Source organism: Theobroma umbraticum, unplaced genomic scaffold (assembly GCF_002168275.2).
Source record: "Theobroma umbraticum cultivar Fairchild unplaced genomic scaffold, ASM216827v3 scaffold_204.0, whole genome shotgun sequence".
Taxonomy (NCBI): domain Eukaryota; kingdom Viridiplantae; phylum Streptophyta; class Magnoliopsida; order Malvales; family Malvaceae; genus Theobroma; species Theobroma umbraticum.
In genome coordinates this window covers 3,166,461-3,193,004 of record NW_018397267.1, presented here as the reverse complement: position 1 = coordinate 3,193,004, position 26,544 = coordinate 3,166,461, and the positions used below count along the sequence as shown (strand labels likewise).

At 37.4% G+C, this 26,544-nt stretch overlaps 5 protein-coding genes and 1 non-coding gene across 13 annotated transcripts; 3 read left to right on the top strand and 3 right to left on the bottom strand.

The window, feature by feature from the left end:
* Positions 1-1,128: 1,128 nt before the first annotated feature.
* Positions 1,129-4,945, top strand: LOC110424690 (heat shock transcription factor A4A). 5 transcript variants are annotated; one of them, XR_002445918.2, is made up of 4 exons: positions 1,129-1,671; positions 1,981-2,908; positions 3,004-4,066; positions 4,790-4,945. XR_002445918.2 is itself a non-coding variant. In XM_021439318.2 (3 exons), the coding sequence occupies exons 2-3, from the start codon at positions 2,693-2,695 to the stop codon at positions 4,003-4,005; spliced, it is 1,218 nt and encodes a 405-aa protein (XP_021294993.1). In that variant the 5' UTR covers positions 1,129-1,671; positions 2,004-2,692; the 3' UTR covers positions 4,006-4,111. The 5 variants fall into 5 exon arrangements, 4 of the variants coding, with proteins under 4 accessions (XP_021294993.1, XP_021294992.1, XP_021294995.1 ...); XM_021439318.2 differs by lacking the exon at positions 4,790-4,945 and having other exon boundaries at positions 2,004-2,908; positions 3,004-4,111; XM_021439317.2 differs by lacking the exon at positions 4,790-4,945 and having other exon boundaries at positions 3,004-4,111.
* A 497-nt stretch (positions 4,946-5,442) lies between these two features.
* On the top strand, positions 5,443-9,154 carry LOC110424688 (Pentatricopeptide repeat (PPR-like) superfamily protein). 3 transcript variants are annotated; one of them, XM_021439313.2, is made up of 3 exons: positions 5,443-7,590; positions 8,135-8,204; positions 9,017-9,140. In XM_021439313.2, the coding sequence occupies exon 1, from the start codon at positions 5,596-5,598 to the stop codon at positions 7,201-7,203; it is 1,608 nt and encodes a 535-aa protein (XP_021294988.1). In that variant the 5' UTR covers positions 5,443-5,595; the 3' UTR covers positions 7,204-7,590; positions 8,135-8,204; positions 9,017-9,140. The 3 variants fall into 3 exon arrangements, with proteins under 3 accessions (XP_021294988.1, XP_021294987.1, XP_021294989.1); XM_021439312.2 differs by lacking the exon at positions 8,135-8,204 and having other exon boundaries at positions 9,017-9,154; XM_021439314.2 differs by lacking the exons at positions 8,135-8,204; positions 9,017-9,140 and adding an exon at positions 8,580-8,669.
* Positions 7,619-9,878, bottom strand: OFP5 (ovate family protein 5). The gene has a single exon (XM_021439315.2). The coding sequence runs from the start codon at positions 8,737-8,739 to the stop codon at positions 7,795-7,797; it is 945 nt and encodes a 314-aa protein (XP_021294990.2). The 5' UTR covers positions 8,740-9,878; the 3' UTR covers positions 7,619-7,794.
* Positions 9,879-10,990: 1,112 nt separating this feature from the next.
* LOC110424504 (uncharacterized) lies at positions 10,991-13,724 on the top strand. Of its 2 annotated transcripts, none has more exons than XM_021439083.2 (4): positions 10,991-11,446; positions 11,868-12,490; positions 12,679-13,194; positions 13,295-13,724. In XM_021439083.2, the coding sequence occupies exons 1-4, from the start codon at positions 11,185-11,187 to the stop codon at positions 13,421-13,423; spliced, it is 1,530 nt and encodes a 509-aa protein (XP_021294758.1). In that variant the 5' UTR covers positions 10,991-11,184; the 3' UTR covers positions 13,424-13,724. The 2 variants fall into 2 exon arrangements, with proteins under 2 accessions (XP_021294758.1, XP_021294756.1); XM_021439081.2 differs by having other exon boundaries at positions 11,856-12,490.
* Positions 13,725-15,954: 2,230 nt separating this feature from the next.
* Positions 15,955-16,026, bottom strand: TRNAE-UUC (transfer RNA glutamic acid (anticodon UUC)). Its single transcript has one exon. It is a non-coding gene; the product is annotated as a tRNA-Glu (tRNA).
* A 3,395-nt stretch (positions 16,027-19,421) lies between these two features.
* On the bottom strand, positions 19,422-22,495 carry PUB17 (plant U-box 17). The gene has a single exon (XM_021438917.1). It carries the CDS (start codon positions 21,833-21,835, stop codon positions 19,676-19,678), a length of 2,160 nt encoding a protein of 719 aa, XP_021294592.1. The 5' UTR covers positions 21,836-22,495; the 3' UTR covers positions 19,422-19,675.
* Between the last annotated feature and the right edge of the window lie 4,049 nt (positions 22,496-26,544).

Below are 26,544 nucleotides of genomic sequence, written 5' to 3'. Positions count from 1 at the left end.
AAATTAAACAATATATTAAAATAAAAAGTTTTTTTCTATAAATATTATCTAAATAAATGCTTATAAACACTTCTTTTACATTTTCTTATTATAAATAGAATATTAGGATTATATGCTTTTGAAATAATCGGGTCTAATTAAATTGAATTCAAGTAACTTAGTTTCATTAGAAACTATATGACAAAGTGGGAGAAAAAGAGAGAATGCGCGTGAGAGAGATGGGGACGGGTGCATTATTCCAAAACAAAATAGACCAAGCCAAAGGTTGGGCCAACTAATGGAATTCCGGATTAAACCCAAGAAAGGTTCCTATGGGCTTTGAAAATGGCTGTCGTTGACTTAACCAAAGGCCCAACTATAATTTCATAAAGTTGGGCCCACATCTCAATGATTTAAGTGGGTCAACGTTGGCCGAAAGTCAACCATGGGTCACATGCTGGAGTCTTTTGTCAACAAAGAGCCCGAGCCACCATAATTTTTAACATCCAATCACGGTGACATGGCCCAACTGTCATTCCGTTCACAGTGCCAGGCACAATACCAAGCTTCGATTCTTGTGTAAACTCGCACTACCTATTCGTATCATGTTCATTCAACAATACATTAGCAGCCAACATTTTATCAAAGTCTAGATTGTATAAGACAATTAAGCAAGCTCCATCTAAGTTAACTTTATTAAATTAATAAACGACTTAAATACGTAATGAATATTACAAATGATAAAATAATTTAATTACAGTGGTCCATTTGAATCATTTATCATTTTGAGTCATCTTTAAATTAATTATAATTAATTATTTAAAATATATTATTATCAATGTAAGATTGATGACATCATAATATTAAATTAGTTGTGCAATAGGAAGATGATACGAAGCATGACTACATGCATGTCATGTAGGTAGAAAGCTCCGAGAAGGGATAAGACAAAGGATGGCCCGAACCAGAACAAAACCTCCCAAGTTGTACATGAATCGTCAATTCTAATAATTCATAGCCGTCCATAGGTTGACCACGTGTTAAGGCACGCTATACATAAATTGCTTAAGAACCCCGTGTTTCCTCGATCTTAAAAATCTAACCGCTCGCTACCAAAACTCATTCGCCTTCCACAGAATCCAATCCCTTGCATATTTTCTAATTTTTCTAGGGATTTTCTCACCAAAGCACCCACGTCACCCCAAATACATTAAGATGCGGCAATATCCATACATTTACGGGTCTTTGTCCGAATTCCCTCTCTCTAAAAATTCATTTACCAATCATTTCACTCCACGTCAACGCCTACCTTCTCAGTCAATGCCCCCCATTTCTACATTCCGACGATAATATTTACTAATAATAAAATGTTATTTAACAAAAAAATAAAAAAAAGGGGGCAGTTTAGTATGGTATCGTAGAAAAATCTTTGCTTTTCTACTCTACGCGGTTCCAAAGAACGAGAATCCCCAAATATTCTCGAAGCAGAAAAGAAAGAAAAACCTCAAATTTCCAAAACGATTTGTTCTTTAAATTTTTTGTTTGCGGTTTTCGAGTTCTGGGTCCTCAATCCTCATCAGCATCATCTTCTCTGCAACCTAGCCTTTTAGCTTTCTTATATATATATATATATATACACATATACATACACAGAGACAGACAGACATATATATAGTTCTCTGTCTCTCTCAGGTAATAACAACTCAACTAACGCTCGTGTATCATTCAACATATTTCAATTATCAATTTATTTTCTAGTTGCTTTTGCTTCAAGTTTTTTCCTTATTCTTTTTTAGTTTTTATCTTTTGTTATTTCCTCTTGTCTAAGAAAATGAAAAAAAAAATGGTTGTAATCATGGTTTTAGGAGGACTGTTTAACGGCTTGTCAGATGGTAAATAGTTTCCAACTAATAACAGAATCAAAGGGTTTCTTTTTTTTTTCTTTGTTTTTTTATTTGAATTTAGTTTTGGGTTTTAATTATCGCTTTGGTTTGAATACAGGAGCTTTTTTATCGCTATTGCAGGTTCCAAAAATCTTGGTGGGCTTTGGCTTCTCAATTCTCTGGAATTCGCTGGTGCTTCTTTTTTCAATTTGAAGCTGGAAAAAGTCTTGAATGATGTATATTTTGTGATTGGAAGACAAAAGGGCTTTACTTTCATTCAATTTGGGAAGAGAATTAAGGGTCTTGAATCGGGCTTTTAGGGATTTTGAGCTGGTAGATTGGAACAGCTGACATCTTTGACTGGATTTTATTCGAGGATAAAAGGTTTTTTTTTTTTTCTTTTTTCTTTTATTGATCTGGGTTTTCAGAATTTTGGGGTTAAAGGTTGCTTGATTGGGCTGGCTCCCTATTTCAAGAGCTCAATAAAGCTGTTAACTGTGATTTGATTCATACGCAACCAAGGTTAGATGTTATTTTTAGGGTTTTGATCTTGATTGAAATTTGTAGACTTGGGAAGTTGAGAGTCATGAATTAGGGCCTTTCGGCAAGTTCGAGATTCTAGTTGATAAGGGATAACAATCTTTGGTTGCGTATGCCAGAAGGGTGTTTGAAGCTTTGTTCCTTTGATTGAGATTGAGGTTTGGAGGGAGGATGTTGGCTTGTGTCGTGTGAGAGTTTGATTTATGACGAAATTGTTGGAGTTGGTTGATGTTTGACTGCTGGGAACTGAATTTCCGGGTTTGTGATTTACATATACTGGAATTTTTGGGATGGATGACGCTCAAGGCAGCTCAAGTTCGCTTCCTCCATTCCTTACAAAGACATATGAGATGGTGGATGATCCTTCCACAGATTCTGTTGTGTCCTGGAGTGCAAGTAATAAAAGTTTCATTGTATGGAATCCCCCAGAGTTTGCGAGGGATTTACTTCCAAGATTCTTCAAGCACAATAATTTTTCCAGCTTTATTAGACAGCTTAATACATATGTGAGCCACTTGCTTTTTGTCTCCCCACATTTATATATTAATTGCTTTTTTGTTTCTTATGGTGCTTGAATTGAATTATTTCCATATCTTGGCAGGGTTTCAGGAAAGTTGATCCAGAACAGTGGGAGTTTGCGAATGAGGATTTTATAAGAGGTCAGCCTCACCTTTTGAAAAACATACACAGACGCAAGCCAGTTCATAGTCATTCGATGCAGAATCTCCTAGGTCAAGGAGCTTCCCAATTAACAGAATCAGAGAGACAGAATTTTAGGGATGACATTGAGAGACTTAAGACTGAAAAAGAGTCGCTTGTTTTAGAGTTAAAGAGGCATGAACAGGAGCGGCAAGGATTTGAGATGCAAATGCGGCTTTTGAGGGAGCGTTTGCAAAACCTGGAACGGCGACAGCAGATCATGGTGTCTTCTGTGGCTCAAGTCTTGCAGAAACCGGGACTTGCCATAAATCTGACACCACAGTTGGAGGCTAATGACAGAAAGAGAAGGTTGCCGAGAATCGCTTACTTATATGATGAAGCTGGGATTGAAGACAATCAGATAGGCAGTTCCCAAATTGCTAGAGAAAATGCCGATAGCACATCATTGTCCAACATGGAGCCATTTGAACAATTAGAGTCATCCATGGTATTTTGGGAGAATGTGGTACATGATTTTGGTCAAACTAACATTCAACTTAATTCAAATGTAGAATTGGATGAATCAACAAGTTGTGCAGAAAGCCCAGCAATATCTGGCATGCAACTTAATGTTGATGCTCAGCATAAATCCCCTGGGATTGACATGAATTCTGAGCCTGCCACTGTTGCTGCTTCTGAGCCTGTTACAGCAAACGAAGAAGCTGCGGTTACCACTGCACCTGCAACAGCACCAGCTGGGGCTAATGATGTATTCTGGGAACAATTTTTGACTGAAAATCCAGGTTCTACTGATATGCAGGAAGTTCAGTCAGAAAGAAAAGATTCTGATGCCAGAAAGAGTGACAGCAAACCTGGTGATCATGGCAGATTTTGTTGGAATATGAAGAATGTAAATAACCTAGCAGAAAAGATGGGGCATCTTACTCCTGCAGAGAGAACTTGATATTGGTTGATTATTTTTTACGGCCTTTGATGCCTCGATATTTCAGATGTAATAAATTTAGGTATGATTGGTTTGATGTGGAAATAAGTAGATAATTTATGTTTGAGTTCATCTTCTTCTGCATGTCATGATCTAATGTTCATATTTTCCTTGTTCATTAGCCTTTTGGTGCTATAGTGATTGACATGGCTTTTTGTGACTGCTTCCATATAGTTCAGCTTCACATATTTTTGAGAAATAACGCCAATTTTAGTGTATTCCCAAGGTTGGCATGGTAATATCTTTATTTTATGGCATATATGATGATCATTTTGTTGCCTGTATGTTGGAGTATCTGTTATAGGTCGCGAGCCTGATCAACATCCTGATAATCTGTACTAATGGTGATTAATAATATGATCATATGATCATCCTTAATGTTTGGCTATACAAGTTTACTCTTTTTTCCCCTGAATCAACTTCAAATTTCTGACATTCAAGCTTCAGGTACATGGTTTACCTAATCCTATGATCTGTCAGGCTATTGAATGGCACTGTGGATTTCTGCAAGTAGTAGAAAGCTTTCCACTTTCTTCGACAGGCTCCTTTAGATTGATAAATTGATGGTACTAGGAAGGAACCTGTAGTCCTCGACGTAATTCTTTCAAGTGTATACTAGTGCACTCTATGTGTTGTATGGTGTATGTTTATGGTTTCGATGTCGACAAATCTGTTTTTCCAACTGAATATCATCCATATCCTGTGCTGCACATAACCGTGAGCATTTTCTGGTGTTTGCTTTAAGGCAATTGAAAGATGAAGGTGTGCAGAGAATCTATGTTGCTGGCTGGGTTCCTGTTCGCTCAACGTCAGAGCCATGCTTGTTGATAGAGACAGACACGCTTGGGCTAGTTAATCAAGCCGAAGGGGCATGTTAGAGGCTTTGAGTTTGACGCCATGACACAAAAATGTAGTAGAGGTTTTACGTTTTAGATGAATTTAACCACGTGGATGGAATAAATATTTTCAGTTTGAATTTAGGCATGCAAATAAAATGAAAAAAAAAATACATTGGAAGAACCATTTTACCTACTATAATTCAACCAATAAATTAAAATAAAAAAAATGCAAATCTACATCTATTGTCATTAATCCTTACTAAATAAAAAATAAAATTATTACGACAATTTCTTTTAACAAAGGATATAAAAACTGTCGTTTATATACATATATATATATATATATTCTTAATAAGTGATATTAAAATTTATTTAATTTTTATTGATTTAAAATTTTTTATAAGAGATGCGAAGATCGAGGGAGTCTATCAAGATGAGTCTCTTGTTTAGGAGTCCATCGCCAATTATCAATTTCCATTTAAAAGTTTTTTTTTTAGATTTGTTAGTTTTTTGTTAATATTTAATTTTCATTATGAATATGACATAAAAGAAAAAGGAATAGTAAAGTGTGCAAAGATATTTAGAAGAAATCTTCTTTTTTATTTACACACAGTTCTTTAAGAAAAAAAAAAAAATCTTTTGAGGCTCTTCTCCTGGAAATGCTGTTTCTTTTTCTTACAGAAACAGAAAATTAGCTGACATTTTGACAACAATGAGTGGAACCTTATCTCAGCCACCGATTCTCTCCTTCACAGAAATGGCAAATTCCGTTTCTGAAATCCTCCAAGCCCATGCTCACCTTCTCAAGACTGGTCTTTTCTACAACCACCCCTTGGCTTCAAACAAGCTCATTTCTTTTGCCGTTAACAACCCTGACCCAAAAACCCTCTCTTATGCTCACTCCGTTTTCACTCATATGACTAACCCAAATTCTTTCTCTTACAATTCCCTTATCAGAGCTTATGCCAATAGCCATACCCCTCAGAATGCTTTTTCTCTGTTTCGTCAAATGCTTGAAGGCCCTGTCTTTCCTGATAAGTATAGTTTCACTTTTGTTTTGAAGGCTTGTGCTGGGTTTGGTGGGGTGCAAGAAGGGAGGCAGATTCATGGTCTGGTGCTGAGAATGGGAATTGGGTTTGATGTTTTCGTGGCAAATACTTTGATTCATGTGTATGGGAAAGGTGAGTATTTTGGGGTTGCAAGGAGTTTGCTTGATAGAATGCCTAAAAGGGATGTTGTTTCTTGGAATGCCTTGTTAAGTGCTTATATTGAAACGGGATATATAAGATTGGCAAGTGGTCTTTTCGAGGAAATGGAGGAAAGGAATGTAGAGTCGTGGAATTTTATGATTTCAGGATATTTAAGTGCCGGGTTAGTTGAAGAAGCTAGAAGTATCTTTGACAGAATGCCTGTAAAAAATGTGGTGTCTTGGAATGCTATGATTACTGGTTATGCTCATATAAGTTGTTTTGGTGAAGTTTTGGTGCTCTTTGAAGATATGCAGCGCGAGAAAGTGAGACCGGATAATTGTACAGTGGTTAATGTGTTGTCTGCTTGTGCTCATCTTGGAGCTTTGGGGCAAGGTGAATGGATTCATTCTTATATTGATAAGAATGGGATTGGTATCAATGGTTATGTAGCTACAGCTCTTGTCGACATGTACTCAAAATGTGGGAACATCGATAAGGCTCTATATGTGTTTAGAAATGCTTCAAGGAAGGATATTAGTACATGGAATTCCATAATTGTTGGTTTAGGGATGCATGGCTTAGGGGAACATGCCTTGGAGATCTTCTCAGAGATGCTTGTGAATGGTTTTGAACCCAATGAGGTGACCTTTATTGGTCTTCTGTCTGCTTGCAGTCGTCAAGGCTTATTAAATGAGGGACGTCATATCTTTCAAATCATGGTTGACGATTATGGAATTCAACCAACCATTGAGCACTTTGGCTGCATGGTGGATCTCCTGGGTCGGGTGGGATTATTAGAGGAGGCTTTGGACCTTGTGCAAAAAAGGCCACTGAAAGAAGCCCCTGTGGTTTGGGAGTCCTTGTTGAGTGCCTGTAAAAAGCATAGTAATGTGGAAATGGCAGAGCATGTTGCTAGGAAGCTCATAGAGTTAAACCCGCAAGACAGTGCAGGTTATGTTCAGTTGTCAAATACATATGCAGCATTACAAAGATGGGATGATGTTATGAATGTGAGGAGTAAGATGAAGGCACTAAAAATAAAAAAGGAGCCTGGTTGTAGCATGATCGAAGTGGATGGTGTTGTTCATGAGTTCTTAGCAGGTGAAGGAATGATTCTTGAACAAATCTGATATTGATAAAAGTTTGCAGACTTGTTTGCTTCAGAGAAGTAGCTATCGTAAGATATGGCACAGGCCACAAGTTGAATCAAGGCTTACCGGAAGTAATGTGGCAGTGAATTTGTAGCATGTACCATGCAGTATAGGTGTAAAATGGATGTTGAGACTATTGAAGAGAAATTAGTGAATCATGAAATTGGTAAACCTTCCTGACTAGTTTAAATGCAAATCAATCCATTCTGGTCGAAAGTGGGAATTGGCTGGCCTGTTCTAGATTCCTGCTAACGATAGACAATAGGAAAATGGTGGCGCAGAGTGAAGTTGCAGTAGACAAGCATGAGACAGTATAGTTGAACATGTATAAGGGCTTGCTTATGATGGAGATACGGACATAAGCATGTAAGTAAGGGTGAATTTCTGCTTACATTTGCGTGCTTATGTGTCAAGTTGCTTCTAGCAAAAAATTAAATTTAAAAACAACTAATTGACTGTTGCACTATGAATTTAAAGCTAACACTGTAACTTGATTATATTAGAAGCATGATGTTATGAGTGTATCTGTAGAAACTAGAGAGCCATTTACAGTCACCAGTTAGAAAGTTATTACTCACAGGAACATTTTTCATTCCGTAAGTCAGTGTCAGAACTGGCCTGATCCAGGTCGAGCCATACCTGCTGAAATACTTTGATGATGAGATCATGGTATGCATCCGAATTCAATGTCAGATAACAAGCCAAGAGTTCTTCTAGTTCTTCTGGTTGACTGATCCTTTTCTCCATGATCATCTCGACCATTGAATCTCTAAAATCCTTCTCTGGATCAAATGAGCATTTCACCATGGCGAAGTTCTCTAATCCAGTTCTTCCGCTAATTGTCTTCTGTTTTTCTGCCTTCATCTTCAATTTGGCCTTCTTCATGTCTTCAAGAGCTTTTATTTTGCAGATTTCAACTCTGGAAGCCGTTCTTGGAGAAAAAACCCGGACTTTGTTGTTTTGCTTCATTCTTCTCCTTGGTAATTCTCTACTCATGTAAAGAGATTTCCTCTGTTTGTCACTCTTCACTTTCACCTTTTCAATTTTCATTTCTTGCCATTTCCCCCTCTCAGAACTCAACTTTTCTGGAGAAAATACATCAGTTTCCAGTAATTTCTGAGCTGTAAATGCACAGTCTTCTTTAATTGTTGTTAAATTGGAGTTTCTTAGATTCATGGTAGATAGATGTTGATGTCTTCTCTGATAATCACCTGTTAACTTCAGATTCTCCCTTTCAGTCATTGGAATTGTTCTCATAGGTTCGGAATCCAAGGTGTTCTTTTCTACTGATTTTGCTGATTCCTGCTGTGCTTCACCTGATTTGTTTTGTCTTTTCACCCTTTTTTCTTCCATAGCTCTTTCATTTGTCTTCTTCAGCTTCAAGTCTTTCCCGGTTATTGTCCTGCTACTTGGTGTCTCAACTACTGTCGCCTTTTCTCCTTTATACATATTCACATCTGGTAAAACCTGTGTATCCCTACGAAATTCTTTCATCTTCTTTACATCGCAAGCCATGTTGCTGAACTTCTTAGTTTCTTCCTTTTCCTTTATCCTCGTTGCACTTGATCCACAGCTCCGACAACTTGAGGGTGCAAAATGAAGCTCATCATCTGAGTCATACCAAGCTGATCGCGATACACTTTTACTAGTCTTGCCATCAGCACTATCTTCTCCAAATGACAGTCTCCAAAAGCCTCACCATCCCCACCATAGAATCTTGCTCCACCACCAGCAAACTTTGATGAACACCCTGGCACAGCATTCCTCATCCCTTTCTGCTTCTCTTTGGCAGGTTTTGGTTCAGAATTGATGCTCATTCGCTTGAATGTGGAAAGCCATGCAGTGGGGAGTACACGAGAAAGTGAAGGAAGGCGAGAGGAGTTTGAGGATGAAGAAGATTTCTTTCCTCCCCACTTCATCATTAAACACCTGAAGAAATTCCTGAAATCAGTTTCTGGGACGAGAACTATTTGATTTGTTAAGGTTTAGAAGGTGCAGAGAAGAGGAAAATCAGAAAAACTGAATTTGATGATAATGGAGGGTTCTAGCAGTTAGAGGACAGTTAGGCTGTTAAATAGGAACGTGAGTTTCTTACTGGTTTTGTGCCATTTTCTTTATCTTTTTTTTTTTTCAAAAGAAAGGCCCGCCCTAAATCCTGTGACCACTTTGCCAACCTTTTTCCACTTTATGGTTTGTACTGGAAGAGAAATTTATTCTCAGTAGGGGACCCAGGAAACAAACCAAGTTATATTTATGAGAACCACCTAAAGTAAAGTGTTGTTTCAAAGCTAGATTACAAATCTAGTATCTGCAATGCTAACAGCTACAAAGACTTTGACATGGATGCAGGTTTTTATGCAAGGCAAATTGGCAGTTCTTCTTGGGTCTTTGTGATTTGGGTAGTTCTTTTGCCCTTTTTAATGTAATCATCTGTTATTGTTATGGTCTTTGACGATTTAAGGGAGTCATCTCTTTAGTCTTGTGCCTCTCTTTTGTAAGCAGGATGTGGTGGGTTGTTCCCCTCTTTTGCTTTTAGCCTTTATTTTTGCTTTGCTAGTCAAACTTTGCACAATGCATTCAAATGGTGTGGGCTGTGCTAAACTCTTGCCCAAGTTTCATTGGCTAACTGTAGCTGCAGGCTTAGTCTATTCACTCTCTACGCTATTACTGCGCACAGTCCCTAGTTTAGTTGACACAAAAAGGATATGAAGAGAACTAAGAAACTAGTTGGGCTTCCTTCTCTCTAACGGAAAAAGGTATAAACCATTGATCTGGTGCTAATGCATTGAATTTCTTTAACTTCATCAACTGGACCCTCTTTTGTCTTTGCACTTCCTGAACCAAACTCGTTATAATGGAGACTGTACTCTGAATGTGGCAGAAAGTGGGCCGCTATTTCTTTCTCTTTTTCCTCTTTAATCATTTTCCCCCTTTAAATTGATCTATTTTTGAATGTGACAAGGAGTAACGCATTGAAATTTGCCTTGTTTTGCCCAATACTGGGGCTACTTAATAAAATGGGCTAATTGGTAAAAAGATTGCTGTGATTAAAAGATAACCAACCATCTTAATCGTTTAGGTCAATCTTTTTAATACCTGTCCATCCCACACCGACCCCAAGTGATTTATTATGAGGACTTGTGGAAAAGGGTTATGCAGCGAATGTTTTCTGGCAATTAAATTAGTAAGGGGCTTATTGAAGCAAGCTTGAAGTTAAGGTTGGCTGAAAGTTGCATATTGCTCCCTTCTTAGGGGTTCAAAAAGAAAAAAAAAGGCATGGTCCCATCTAAGGACTTCCAAAGGCAAAACATGTACAGTTGTACTCCTATGAATAGGTGATCTTTCTTTCTTCAGACACAAAGCAGAGGTGCCTAAATTTGGTTTTGTAATAATAAGAGTGCAGAATATTGGTATGGTGCAGGTTGTTACCACTGTCATAGCAATAATTAGCAGCTACATGTCATAATTCTTCCATGGACAGCGTCATTCATGCATTGAAGCTCAAGACAGGCAGAAAGAGCATTTTGAGTATAATTAACTGTAGATTGAATAAGATTAGGATACAATGTTTAAGTAAATTTGGTCTGCACTTGTCCTTTTCTTGCTGGTAGGAAATCAGCTTCAACAAAAGCTTAAGCATCAAACCAAACAATTCATGAAACAGAATGTGTACCGATCCAACGGTAAAAGTTGTGACTTGTAAACCTCAAACACTCGGTAAAGAACAAGAACAAGAAACACAAAAGGGGCATATAAGAAAGGGCAGGTTTCATGCTATCATAAAAAATATACTAATACACACTGCAAGCACTTCCCTAAAGCACGAACAGAAAATTTATTCCTTCATTTCCACTTTCTTTCAACTTCAAAGGATTCCTTTCCGTGCACAAATATAATTGCGTAAACATAGGAATGTACATTCACATGAACCCAAGTTTGTTTGATTTCGTCTAGATATCCATGGCTAAAGGAAGAAAGCCAAGTAGCTTATCTCTTGTTCTTGGTTTAGTGGTGGCTTTTCTATGGAAGAACAGGTACGTAGGTGCTGAAAATGACGAGTATTTATCAGCGGTTGGGGATCCAGGAATGAGAAGGGATGGCTTAAGGTTGGCAATAGAGGCATGGAACCAATGCAATGAGGTTGGAGAAGAGGTTCCACAAATGGGCAGCCCAAGAGCTGCAGATTGCTTTGACATATATAAGGCTTCTCAAACCAAAGAAGGTAAGATTTTTACTTTTTCTTCTTCTTCTTTGGTGCTTTTCCTTTTATCCTTCCAATGTAATATAGCAGTGAAAATTCTAAATATAACACCATGCACACAGAAATGGACTGATTTTTGTTTCTTGTACTCTGCACTCTTGTTTATATGATATGAGTAATTCTAACAGAAGATTATGTTTTTCAAACAAGCTTGCTACATTAGCATCAACGAAAGCTTTGGATTGATGATTTCTTTTACATAGAATTTATCCATTTAAAATAAAATGATTACCTGCGGTTGTTGATAATGATTATGTCGGTGATTATGCAAAACTGCTTACCTAAAAGAGGATGCATCTATTAACTATTTGTTCTTTTAAGCAATGGGGGAATATAGGTCATGCATTAAATACTTGTTCCATGTGATTAGTACACTTTACAGAAAAGAACTGCTCCCTTTGCAACTTGTTGCCCTATGTATTGGTCCACAGAGTCACAGAGGATGATAACAAGCTAGGAGTTGGAGACCCCTTTCTTGGAGTGCAATCAAATGCCCTTGTTGATGTAAACCTCTATGCTGCAAACAAGGAACTTTACCTAGGCTCTAAATGCCAAGTTCAAGACACACCAAATCCATGGCATTTTTGGATGATCATGCTTAAGAATGGCAACATGGACACTTTTGCAGCGAAGTGCCCCAAAAATGGCCATAAAACTGGACCGTTTGGTCCTGATAGCCGGTTCCCTTGCTTTGGAGAAGGATGCATGAATCAACCATTGATTTATCATGATTACACAACACTGGAACGGCCTAGCCGGACTACTCTTAAAGGAAAGTTTTATGGGTCATGGGACTTAGATGCTGATTTAAGTAAAGGATTGGCGGGGAACATATCTTACTATTCCATAACTTGGGAGAAGGAAATTGGTATGGGAAGCTGGATCTTTCATCATGTCTTGAGGACTTCAACAAAGTACCCTTGGTTGATGCTTTACTTGAGATCTGATGCCACATATGGATTATCCGGTGGGTACCACTATCCAACCCGAGGGATGTCCAAAATCGTAAGCAATTCCTTCTTCCTCTATATATCTTAACAGAAGCCTTCTCTATCAACATCTGTTCAAATTTGGTATTTATCAGCATTAAGTTTCTGTCTAGGATTTTAAATCCTCTAGCACTACATACAAGTTTGACTTCCAGGCAAAACATCAGACAATCATTAGAGTTACTAACCATATTCACTATACAGATTCCAGAGTCACCAAATTTTGAAGTAAGGTTCACCTTAAATGTAATCAAAGGTGGGGGTCCTAGCAGCCAATTCTACCTAATAGACATAGGGAGCTGCTGGAAGAACAATGGCCAGCCGTGTGATGGTGATACAACTTCAGACGTCACTCGATACTGTGAAATGATCATAAACCCAAACATAACTGCATGGTGCAATGCAAACAGCCTGAACATGTGCCCGCCTTACCACACCTTCCCCAATGGCACACGTGTGCACCGCAGCGAAGCAACCAAGTTCCCTTATGCAGCCTACCACTTGTATTGTGCTCCAGGGAATGCAGAGCAGCTCGAGGTTCCTTATAGTTTGTGTGATCCATACAGCAATCCTCAGCCTCAGGAAATATTGCAGATTTTGCCACACCCCGTTTGGGGTGAATATGGATACCCTACTGAGCAAGGGGAAGGTTGGATTGGCGATCCAAGAACATGGGAACTTGACGTTGGGAGATTGTCTCAGTCGCTTTACTTTTACCAGGTTTTCACTTCTCCTCTATATCATATTTACTTTAACTTGGAACAAGAAACGACGAAAAAGATAGTTGATTTGAACGAACATGTTTTTTATCAATTTCCAGGATCCGGGTACTCCACCAGCTAGAAGGAAATGGATGTCTGTTGATTTAGGAACTGAAATATTTAAAGACCCCGATCAAATTGCTGAATGGACCGTTAGTGATTTTGACATCCTTGTGCCTAACCAATGATCGTGGTGCAATGATGGAAGACTAGCTTCAAGCAAAAAGAACGAAGTTTGCAGGTTTAGATTGCCTTCAACTCGAAGGGTCTCTGCTTTCTCTGTAACAAGTCATTCACCATCACTTTGCTGTCCGAAAGTTCAGAATGATTACATGGAAAATTTTTTTCTTATTCTTCCATTTTTCTTCTCTTTCGGCCAATGGTAGAGTGTCTACTCTAAATTTGTTAGGCTTTCTTCAATTCAAAAACAATAAAGTATTAAGGAACTAGAAAGTGCTTGCATTGATACAGCAAGTAATTCGACGTTAACTTCATTTTCACTATACAAAACTAAATGAGGAATCTAATGCTGATGGGTAATGACAAATACCTTAATAACTTCTTTTTTTTTAGTATTAATCTAACTGATCTTTGGGATGATAAAGATAACATAAGCTTAAGGCAAATTTCAGTCAACAAGCAATTCATGGAGTAATTAAACTTGTTTCTTACACCTATGCGTCGATGAATATGAACTTAGAGCTTTTCATGGCTCCCAAGTCATTTGCCCATGCATGCTTGGCTTACAGAGAAGGAATCTTTTAAGTAGCAGTAGTTTCTTCACCTCGGTCCTGATAGAATAATTGGCATTGAAGTAGCTGTAGGAACGTTCAACTCCCGTTTCTCTTCTCATCGTTGCCATTCTTGTTGGATTTTTCTTTGAAAGGTAAATTTATTTATAAGGTGTCACAAAGGAGACATAAACTTTACAGCTAAAGACAAAAGAATCCTCGTATTCGAGGATTGGCTAAGCATCAGAAGTGGTCTAATGTGACTACAAAAGAAACAGTGATATTACATTATTCAAGTTAATGCCATAACAACTCAGAATGCTGAGGAATAAAAAGAACTCTGTTTCTCATAAACCAGCATGCCTAAATGGACTTGTCAACATGAGGAGATCAGGAACCCCTATCAAGAAAGACAAAGAAAGTATTGAAATTATCAACTCTTAGAACACCAGCTTTGGCCAGACCATCTGCCATTGTATTGAATTCACCACTAATATGATTGAAAGTGACCTTGCTTATTCTTTTGGTGAGAGTTTCAATGGTGTTTTGAGATCAGTAGTCCATAAGATGGCGTTAGAAGAGTCACTCTCAACTTCCAGGTTAAATGTTGAGGCCCATGGAAAAGCAAGGAAGAATCCGAGTCCTTGGTGAATGGCTTGGAATTCAGCAAAATTTGAGTCCTCGATTCCTATATTGTGAGAGAAAGTGCTTCTCATGATACAACGCCTTCTTGTGAAATCACACTACAAACACCAATTCGCAACCCTTTGACATTCTCGACAGAACTGCCAATTACATCAATGAGCTGATCCCCCTCTGCCTTTTTCATGAGTAAATGCATGCATGCGTGCATCTTCCGGCTTTGGTCTATCCAAACTTCTCCTTCCAAATCAACCCTTTGGTGCGGGGGGTGGAGCATCCTTGTGCACAGTCCTCTCAAAATTTTAAAAATTTTTATATATTATATATATTTTAATGAATCCTAAAATAATTTTTTAAAGTATTAATACAATATGTTATATATATATATATATTTGATAGGTCTCTAAAATAATTTTATATTAAATTATTAATATAAATAAAAAATAATAAAATGATATTATAAATCTATTTAATTTTACTCTAATTATTAAATTTTTTCGTTTTAAGTTTCTTCACACCTCTTTCCATCTCTTTCTTTTTGTCTTTCTCTTTTTTTTTGTCTTTTTATTTATATTATTATTATTATTTATTTTTTCAACTCTATTTTATTTGATCATAAATTTTTATAGATTTTCTTCTTTAAATTTTTACGAATCATCGACTATATTTTTTTTTCTTTTTTGTTATGTAGCTCTATTTTATAGTTATCATTTTTTTATTACGTGTTTGTAATACTTTTATTTTTTAAAAGTTAAAAAATTATTTATAATTTTCAAATATGAATTATAACGTTGCATTATTGATTATTGCTTAAAACTTTATCAATGTATTATTTTTTATTAATCTTGATTATATAAAATATTTTTTATATACTTTATGTTTCATATTTAATTGAAAAAAAAATTATCTTTAAATATTGAATATTTAAACCATAATAATTATATAAAAAATTATTAATTCTATATATTATATTTAATTATTTATACTTTATATATTATTCCCTTTATTTTTTACTGTCAATAAAAATAAAAATTGATTAACTTTACCCCTACTTTCATGTGATGATAGAGCTATTCCATATCGGAGACAAATATGCAGGACTTCATCTCACTTCGATTCCTGTCAATCGAAGCTGAGAAGGTGCTACGCACTTGGACTGTTAATGTTAAAAAAAGAAAAAAAAAAAACCTTTAGAACAATAGGTCATTCATGCCATTACAGAATCAGAGCTACCTGGCCTAGTTTCCTAGAGTTGGTGGGTTCAAAAAAACAAAACTGGCTACATGGGCTCTGCTCTGGGGCTTCCAAGAGGGAAGGCATCCAATAATAAAAGATTCTGCAAAACTTTCCGTTGCCGGGGATCGAACCCGGGTCTCCTGGGTGAAAGCCAGACATCCTAGCCACTGGACGACAACGGACCTTTTGTAATTGTTCACTTACAAAATCTATTCCAATTTAATATTGAACAAGGATATTTAGACTTTATATTTTATTAAAAATATAATATTTTTAGTTACAAGATGCTATGTTTTTTCCGAGAAAAAAAAAAACTTATGAAAGGTTAATTTACCCATACCCGCTGAGAACCAAGCCTTTTCTGGTACTTACCATAGCTCAAATGCTACTCAAAGGAAACGGTTAAGTCCAATCACAGGGATTGCCGGCTTCAACAGCGAAAAGGTAATACTCTTAATTAATAATAAAACCAACTAGAAGATGACTTCCACAAAGCCACAATGGTGACCTGATGAGTGATGGCCACTATATTTAATTTGCTATGGCAAACGGCAGCCTAGTTGGAAAATTTCTACTGTAAATCCAAACTCACCACTCAATGCGTTTGACCACTATATTCTTATGGCACTCTGTGGGCTCTTCACCCAGCAATCGATGTCTTTGGATCCTATAAAACTATTGCAGCATCAGAAGAAGCAAGAAGACCTCTTTGATTTCCTTCTTAGACTCACTTTATTGTGGTAGTTCCCTGACCTTACCGTTAAACATCATCCACCCACTTGTTCCAAGAAGTATTTGAGGCACCAAACCCAAGTTGCAATGACAGTCAGAAGCACGGTGGTCCAAGATTCCCTCCCAAGTCAACAACACCAAACCAAGTCAGGCAAATCAAATAAATTGGGTGTACCCTGTACCCTGCACCCTGTCTGTTGCTTGGTCTGGACCAGAAATTTTCCTTGAACAATAAAGAATGGAGACACTTTTTTCTTCCATTGGATGATGCTTAGGGTAATGTTGTATGGTGCTGGTCCAATGCTCTCTGCAATTTCTGGATTTGCTTCGCCGTGAAGAAACAAACCCCAATTTGTACCTTACAACTTTAGTTGGCAGCTCCTGCCTATTTAAAGGGAATTAATTGACTCTACGTTTTTTCTTTCAAGTGTTTCATGTAAGCACCCTTTTAACTTGTGATGAGGGTGAAATCTTACACATTTAGAGCATTTTCTAGAAAGGAAGAATATTCAATCCTTGCCATTTCTTCCTGAATGCTGACCATCTCAATTGATTACAGCAGCGTAATTGAACAAAAGGGTACAAAGAAAAATTCTAAATGCGTTATAGAAGCAAGTAAATTAGCCATGAATATGATTCATATAGCCATCACATTAATAAAATGACAGATACCGACGACAATACAACTATAAAGAAATCAATTATGTATAATTTATAATTAATATACACTTGAAACTTTGTTTCCAGCTACAAGTTCTATTGGCAAAAACGCACCAAAATATTTCATTTTGATGATGGAAAAGGCTCTACCTTCATCAATAAACACTGTCCCTTAAGGAAAAAGAGATGAACCTGCCCCCAAAACCACACAATATTTCTTCCAGGCTAAAGTGGTTATGATTGCTTTACGAGCCATATTAAATTAAGGAATCTCCTTGTAAATGAACACCCATCAATTGTACAATGTAGCACTTGCATTTGTTTCATTGCTGTCAGGAAATGCAAGTTTCAATCTCTTTCCAATATTTCTAATGGGTAGTTGGTATCAATAGTTATTGGGACCCAAATTGTTCAGCTTGAACCTTTTGTTTTTCTCTAATTTTTTTGTTTCCCTTCTGTTGTTTTGCTCCCACCCATTCCTTCCCCACGTTTGAGGTAGTAGTGAAGCTGGGGTATTTCTAGCAATAGAAAATGAAGAAAAGAGAACAAAGCAGTGGAACAGATTAGATAGAATAACTAATACCTGAAATTTAAGAATCATTGATGGCTGATTACCATAATTACTGACCACCTGCTATCATTCCACTTTAGATAAGCTCAACTTCTACCACATTTTTTAATCTCAAGTTGATATGCAGAGTTGCAGACAGACTCCAATTGTTTTCAAAGTAAGTTGCCAACTTGGTCTTCCACTTAGGGCTGATGGAGAAGGCATGCCCCACTATACAAGACCATTACCAAAATTTATATTTACAAGAAAACCTTCTTACATGCTAAAAAATCCCATCTAGCAGATATTTTACCTGGGACTTCATTTCTGCCTGTATAGATAACCTTCTTCAAATAGTTGATTCAAAAGAGCAGTGTCCTTTAGTGTGTGTCTGTGTGTTTAGAGATAAAGGAAGAAAAATGAATGAATGAATGAATGAATGGATGGAGAAATGTATAGCGTTACCCTTCTCAAGTGGAAGTATTTGCCACGCAATATCAGTACAATGATGCGTGATGACATGTATCAGCAATAAGAATCTAAGGGAGCAAAGCCATTGGTGCAACCTTAATGTCACAAATAAATTTTGCCACACTAAGTGATGGAAGCTATTATTTGAAAGAAGAAAAAGTACTAGTCTAATCTTACATCACTTGCAAAGGCAACCACTACTTTGATTTCCAGAAAGTTCCCCATTGTTGAAATATCTTGGTGCCATTCCTCAGAATCTTCATAAAGTAATTCTTACAGAGTTAAATAAAAGCTGAGATGCCTTATTCTTATGGGTTTGAGGTAACACAACATCTGATCAAGCCATAGGCTTTTTTGACTCAATTAGCTTTATAGATGCTTCTTTAATGGGCATGTGAGTTTGCAGCAAATAGAATCTACCTTCTGACTCATAATCCAATATTCATTCTGTATAAAAAAATTAAGTTTCCTTGGATTTCTTTGTCAGAATATTGAAGAGAAAAAGAGATGATGCTGGTATGAATCTAGTCCAAGTGACGTAATAAAGCTTAAAGCAAGAGGTTACTAACTCACAATCAAATAAATGGCCAATTTTCAGCAGAAGCTTGGAAGTTTAGCAGCCAATATTTTCTCTCTTTCAGTAGAAGAATCCACATCTACAAACTCAGACAACCCACCGCAAGGAGTAAACCAGATTTTGGAATAAAGCTTTGTCGAGTCCTATATTAAACAGAAATCCAGAGAACTATTTCAATATCGTCTTACGTATTAACCTACTTGCTTGCCGCAAGAGTAGGGAGAAAAATCACAAGTCAATACTTCCTTTTCTTCAATGAGCCATGACTACCTCCCTCTCCACTCTCCACTCTCCAGAATCCTCCCGTCCATCGTGTAAAGCAGTTAACCAGCAACAACTCAACATAAGCCCGAAGTTATCAGTTAAGAAATGAGACTCCCATAATTAAAGGTCAGTAATGGGATTAGTACAAAACGAGCCACAAATAAAAATTATAGAATGATTTCCTGTTTGATAAGAATCCCCGTACTTTAGGGAATTGGAACAGTTAAAATAAACAATTTCTAAGTTCCACATGGCCCGAGTGTTTGACGCATGAAACTAATAAGGAAACTGTAAATTGCGGGCGCTTGAAGTGCTAATCGTCATGAACTTGTAACAGCATTTTTCAGTATTATTGTATCATTATGCTGTAAACCACTGGACATTACACATATAAGATCAAACTAATGGCTAGTAACACTTTCTACCATTCTCCAAGAACAGATCAGGTATCTCATTTCTATAAGTTTTTTTTTTTCTCATTATCTGAAATTTCAATGAAAGAATTTGTAAATATGTTACCAACAAAAATGGGAACTTATATAAGCAAGGAGGACAACACCACAAGGTGATGTTACCATTACAAAACAGGCACTGAGATAGACATAGGCACCGATACATCATTCGCGAAACTTGAATCCCTATTTGTAGTTGAGTTGCCTGCAAATGCATATCCAACACCCAATCCACCAAAATGCAAGGGTGGATTCTCACACCTCTGAAACACTCTAGCAAGTGATGCAGCCTTTCTTCTTGCCCGCTTCGTACCTGTAAACAACAGGGTCTGAAGCAAACCAGCCAATGAAGGGGCCTTAAGCACTCTTTCAGTTGCAGCAGACCCACCACTCCGGCACAACTCAAGCAATGCTGCAACTGCATTCTCTTTCCCTCTGGGTGTTCCACATCGCATCATTGCTACTAACCCTGCTACTGCCATTTCTTCCTTCCCCACTGCTTCAGCCCCAATTGGCTGCCTAACAATTAAGGCCAATGCACCTGCTGCTTCCTCTGCAACCCCTTCATTTCCCAAAGCTCCTACAAGTGCTGTAACAGCTCTGGCCTCTATCATTCTCGCACAATTTTCGGTGTGAGTGGACAGATTAAACAAAGCAGTCACAGCATCCTTCTTCCCTCTTGGGGTCCCCACTCTCAACAACCCTGCTAAGGCTTCAACTGCCCCTCCCTCATCTGCTATTCTCTTCTTATAGTCATGAACTGCAGAGAGGCTGAATAATGTCGCTGCAGCATTTTCCCTGGCCTCTGTTGTGAGACCAAGCCTCAAGACTTCAACAATTGATCTTAGACAACCTTCCTCATCCATAATTCGACTTTTGTTTTTATCATAAATGGATAAATTCAGCATTGCAGTAACAGAATTCTCTTGAGCAACGGGGTTTGAAGACGACAGCAACATCCGTAAGTGTGGTATCGCCCCAGCCTCTGCAATAAAAGCACGGTTTTCCTTTCCTGTTTTAGCCAACAAGCGAATCTCACGAGCAGCAATAGTCTGAGCTCCCTTAGATCCATTTGCTAGATGTTGAATTAGAAGGGATGCTGTTGCTCTGTTGGCTTCAGTTGCTGCTTTGATTGGCAAAGCTGCAGCAAAAGACTCTGCAGATGCATCTGTGGTCTCCGGAGGATCATATGGAATTCCATGAGCAGTACACCACTGTATGATCAAGTTCCTCAAAGCTCGGTTAGGAACGAGGCGAGTATGAATAAGCATTTGCCCTGTCTTTGGACAAGTACAATGCCCTTCCTCCATCCACCTAGTTATTGAACTCCGATCATAAGTCTGCCCTGTTGAGATTATCACCGGATCTCTCATCAAGTCCAATGATATCGGACAACAAAAGTCCTTAGGAATAGTTAAAAACGTATCAGCAATCTCCCGAGTAATCAACCCCTTTCTCGGCTTCTTTTGATTTCCAAAGGCCAACTGCACCTCATCTTCCTCAAAACCAAATAGCAAAAATCTACAATATCGGGTGATAGCAACAAATCCATTAAGCACAGAAGCCGTGGGCTCAATATCTCCCTCGTGATTCACAATCTGCTCCTCCAAAAACTCAATTTCACACCTGCAACTTTTGGCATCCCTAATCCCCAATCTCTCCACAAAGAACAACCTCAAGTCCACATGATTTGGTATGCTCCCATTCTCAAACTCATTAAGAAAAGAAAAGAACCTAACCCTTAAATTCTCATCACCTTTATCAACATACAATTTTGCCTTCCTAGCCTGCTTTTGCAACAACTCAACTTGTTCCCTAACATCATCGCTCAATTGAACATCATTTATAGGAAAAACATCCAAAAGGGTAGAAATTTCTTGATTCAAATCATGGAAATGGCCTGATATTGAATGGTTTTGAAGCAAAAGCCACAACTTACTGGATTGAGCACAATAATCAAGTACTATCTTTGACCTATAAAGCAACAAATAGAGCTCCTTAAAGCACAATATGGCTGTTGAAGGCAGGCTTGACATGGACCCTGATCCTGAATCCCTCAAATACTCCAAAAAAACAACGAAAATTTCAATCTTTCGAATCAAAGATCGAGAATTTCTTCGCTGAAAGAAGAAAACGTTGTTGGAAAAGGAAGAAACAAGCTCAGAAGAGATGGCTGCCAGGGTTTGAACGAGAGTTACTTCTGTTAAGTCAACGGGCGCCAAGAAAGCGTCTAAAGACGGCGATCTTCTCCTCCTTAGAGAAGAGAATATTGCTGCTGTAGCCATGGTTGAAAACTCCAAAGCTGAATTCTAAAACAAGGGTCTTTAAGAGAACCAACTCTGGCTAAAACAGAATTAGATCTGCAACAAACAAATGAAATGAAAAGCCAAAGAAAATGAAAACAATAACACCAAAGAATACCCAAGACTTTTGTAGCCTTATTCTAGTTTTGGGTTGTCGGTTGAATCATCAAAGGATGTTGTATATAAATGACACCAAGATTTGGGCTTTTAACCCCAAAAATATAAAAAGCTTCTTGGTATATAAGTGAAAGGAAACACAAAATTTGGGATTCTTCTTAAGAGGGGGATGGATTGTGCTAGAACCGTATCCGCGTTTAGGCAGAGAGAAAGGAAATAGGAAGTGAATTTTCCTTGAAAGACTTCAATATTTTATATATATTTCCCCCGTCCTTCACCTTCTTTCCCTCTCTTCTTTTCCTTGTTTTTGGCTTTCTCTCTCTAAGAAGTTCAATGCAGCTGCTGTGAAAATGACTTGTATGGCTTTGACGGATAATCATCCAGATGCTTGTCCATTCGTTTCGTTTCTCTTTTCTTATACTCAACTGTGCAAAGAAAGAGAGAGAATGGTTTTATATATGCGTACAGCTTTGGTTGCCTTACCTGTTCGTAAACCATACAGGTCGGCTATCTTAAGGGGATTAAATTTTTCCAGCTCTTGGACTTTTTAGGTGGTTCAGACTTAAGGCAGGGTGAAGCTCACTTTGTCTGGTTAGACTTCCTTGAGATCCTTTCTAGGAGTTTTGTTCTTCAATCTTGTTGTCCATTTGGATTTCCAATTTTTACTGTTGAGGTTAAATAAACTATTACTGCTACCAATTACAAATTTTACCCGGGCTGTTTATATGTAATATGCAATCACTGCTGGAAGAGTATGATTACATTTCCTCTCCCCTTAAAATAAAGCATAAAAATGGACATGAGATTTTGCCTCAAGAGAGTTGACCCTAAAAAAGCTCCACTGGGCCCACGCGACTTTTAGGCGCGTGGCATTGGGAAGTCTTTACCGGAAGAGGTTTAGCTTTAGCCTTTGTAGCTGCCAACATCCCATCCCATCTGGCAAGAAAAAGAGAGAGAAATTTCGCACTTTGACCAAAAATCGTCTTCCTAAAAACACAATTTAGCAAAGTTGACTTGAAGATGAAAAGCAAACGCAACACTGGAAACAAACGGACAACAAGAAGTTCGAAAAGAGAGCATGTCCTTAGGCGACAAAAGCTCTTTGGAGAGTCCAATGAAAATCCATCAGTACTAAGGTTTTATCATCACAACAATTCCTCGTATATTTCACTTTTCATACCAAATCTTGGAACCCTTTTGGGATTTTGGAGTGATTTTGAAATCAAAGTGAAAATGGGCAAGAGAAAATTGAAATGGAACATGACGTTAACCTTTTTTTTTTCTTCTTTCTGAAATTAAATGGGATTGTAAGTATGGCTTTAAAAAACAGGGAAGGGGAAAGTTTTGTGCGGATGACTTTCAAATGCAAGGGTTGCAGCAACTGTTACCTACCTACCCATCATCATAGTCTTTCAGCTAGATGGGCTTCCTTACCAGTTGTACCAAACTTAACAGTAGAATATATCAATGAGCATGGTGAAGATATGGGCACATGGAATGGAAGAATGGAAATCTCATTCTTGAAGATGACCTTGGCTATTCTATTAAGACCCCGATAAGGAAAACTGTCTTAGTTGGCTTGAGGATAATATGTCAATCAGTCATTCTAAATTTCTATTAATTGATATTTTCTACTTCTGTGATTTTGTCCTTGTCCTCTTAACCAAACTTCAAAGGTAACCCCCAAAGAGCGAGAAAATTGTACGAGTAATAGGGTGGGTTAATTGGGAGGGGAATCAATAGTGAAAAAGACAGTCCCACTAGGCTGAACGGCCGGTTGGTGTTGGAATCCACGAAAGCAGCTCGAGTTGGCTTAACGTCTATTTCAGTTTTTGTGGGTTCATCGGGTTCCAAGGACATTGCAATTTGCCCTGCCCCGCCAAGAAATTCAAGACATGGCAGCCGACCTAGCCAGGGGCAGGGCCGCCTTCGTCTACACTACACCACGTACAGTGTATCCTTTGACCACCACCCACCAACCATGCATGGCAAATAACTAATGAGTTATTCCTAGTCCTTCATGTTTCTATATGTAATTTTTTCGCTCCAAAAAAAAACAATACAAATCAAACATTGTTTTGTTTGGTCACAAATCGCATTTGGCTAAAAGAAATTGTTCAATGTTGGGTTTCACAGATGGCTCGAGAGAACTTCTTGTAGTTTACAATAATCATAATTGATTGCCATTTAAAGTTGGACCACCTTCTTGTGCTTGAAACCTACTAAAGTGCTTTGATTACACCAATATTTTGAGGTACATAATCCTTTCCTAAGGTTGAGCTTGCAACACATTGTTACCTACGGTAAATTAATGCAGTCGGTGCCTTTAATCAAATGGCATGCACTTTCCCCTAACCACATTTCAAGGTCACATTGTTCTTGGTCATGATAAAAGGAGAAATGAATTGTTGTCCCCAAACATTAAACATCATACAAATGTACTTGTAAATTTTTGTTTATTTTAGTTGTTTGGATGGGTAGAAATTGGAATTTTATGATTACTTCAGTTAATTATTTGATTTGTAAATAAAAAAATTAGAAAGAACAGATGTTGTCATTTTATGTTTCTTGTTATCCTTGTGAAAACACAATCTAAACATATATTTAAGTATTAAAAACAAGTTAAGTGTTGACAAAGGTGGCAATACGCGTTATGAGTCCATCATGAAATCAAATTCAACCCCTGGTCTAAATCTTTTTTGTTTATAAATATCCCACCAAAAACGTAAACAAAGTCTCTTTTGATTTTTGCCCTTGAATTAAAAGAAAAAACAAATGACGGAAAATTAAAATTCACGGGAGTCTTGCAATCAAGTGCTACGTGTCGATCCAGGATACAGCTGGCTCAAACCGCCGTCGTTGAATTGCACTTCTCCACGTGTTCACTCCGTAGCGTTTACCCTCGAGCGCAGGCTTGAAGCCACGTGGTGCCTTTGCCTTCCGTCAGAAACCCAACAAATAATTGTCCGGTTGCGATCACGCCACGTAGGGTGCGGTCAATCCATTACATGTAAAAATTTAAAAAAAGTCAAAGAAAAAGACGTGTATTGCTTGGACCACGACAAAACACAACAGTTTATGTGCTGTTTCCCAAAATCTAAAAAACAAAATGCCAATAAAATAAATCTTAAACGATCACGATTTCCGCTTTGGACTTTTCCAATTATCCCATGATGGTTTAATTTAAATTATATTCCAACACACAAAACTACGGAACATGTGCAATACAACGTAACATCTTCCATCTTGTACTAAATATTGGTTACTGAGCACAATACTTATTTAAATAGAACGATTAGGATGACATCTAAAAAAATTAGAAGCATACAATAAGAATGATATTTCTGCTTAAACAATTTAATTAGTAGCTGAAGAAATGACAATAGCGTGAAACGTATGATGTAAAAAATAAATATAAATATTAACTATATATAATCTAAATCTTTCACCCGCACACCATATGAACATACATTAATTTAACAATAATCAAGTCAAGATCAATGCAGACACCAAAGTTATATTAATATATTAAAATACAGTTGAATCTATAATTGAGCACTCTAAGTCATAGTTACTTTGTTATTATCTAACGCTAGTCCTTAAAATAGTTTATTTAATTTTCCAAGTTATGGTTGTTGGCATAATAGTAGTACAATTCTTCACCTTTGGGCTTTGAGCATTGCCTTCGGTTGCGACTGTTGCTCTACCTAATCCACACATTTGATTTAATTAAACCTACTTCATTGTCTTGAACACTGAAAAATAAAAGAAATGAACTCAAATGGATCCGAGCTTAGTTATTTGAATTGAGGATGATTATATGTATTAATGTTATAATGTATTTCTTTGATTAGTTATTCAAATCGAGTCAAGAGATTAATCGGAGGATTCGTTCAATGGTTGTAAGGTTGAAAAAATGATGTTAAATATAATAATTTGGTGTGTGAACTAAAAATGTAAGAAAATTCGTTCAATGATAGCCATGCTGTGGAGAATAATTTGGTATGGAAAAAAAATAGAAAGCAATGGTATTGAGAAAGGAAAGGAGATGCAAAGGGCTTCCATTTTCCGGGTTCAAACAAGCCGACCTTAAGGGGATTCAAAGCTGAGACTGATGATAGTCATGGTTGCAGACAGCCAAGTCAAAAAATGTTAGTACTAATTAAATGGGTGAACGTCATGGAAAAGGCAGCCCAAGTTTATTTTTGTTTTTCTTATATGAGTTAATAGTTTTAGACTCACTGGGTTCAAACACCATTGTCAAGTGTCAAAAGAAAGATACATTTGAACTGGTGATTGGTATTGGAAAATTGAAGCAGAATATGAGAACTTGTACCATTTAATATGATTAACACAAAAATTATGTAGCACAATTTAGGGAACCATTGTAGTATTTGAATCGAAGCTGAATTTTCTTGAACAAAAGAATTGGGAAACGACTGATGTTTTTCTTAAGTCTTAACAAAAGGCTACTGACTTTGGGTTGTGGACTCACTAGTAGCTCAAAAATTGAGCTTTCTTTTCCTCCTTTTTGGACCCAAATTAGCTATGTTTCAGGATAATCCCTTTGCTTG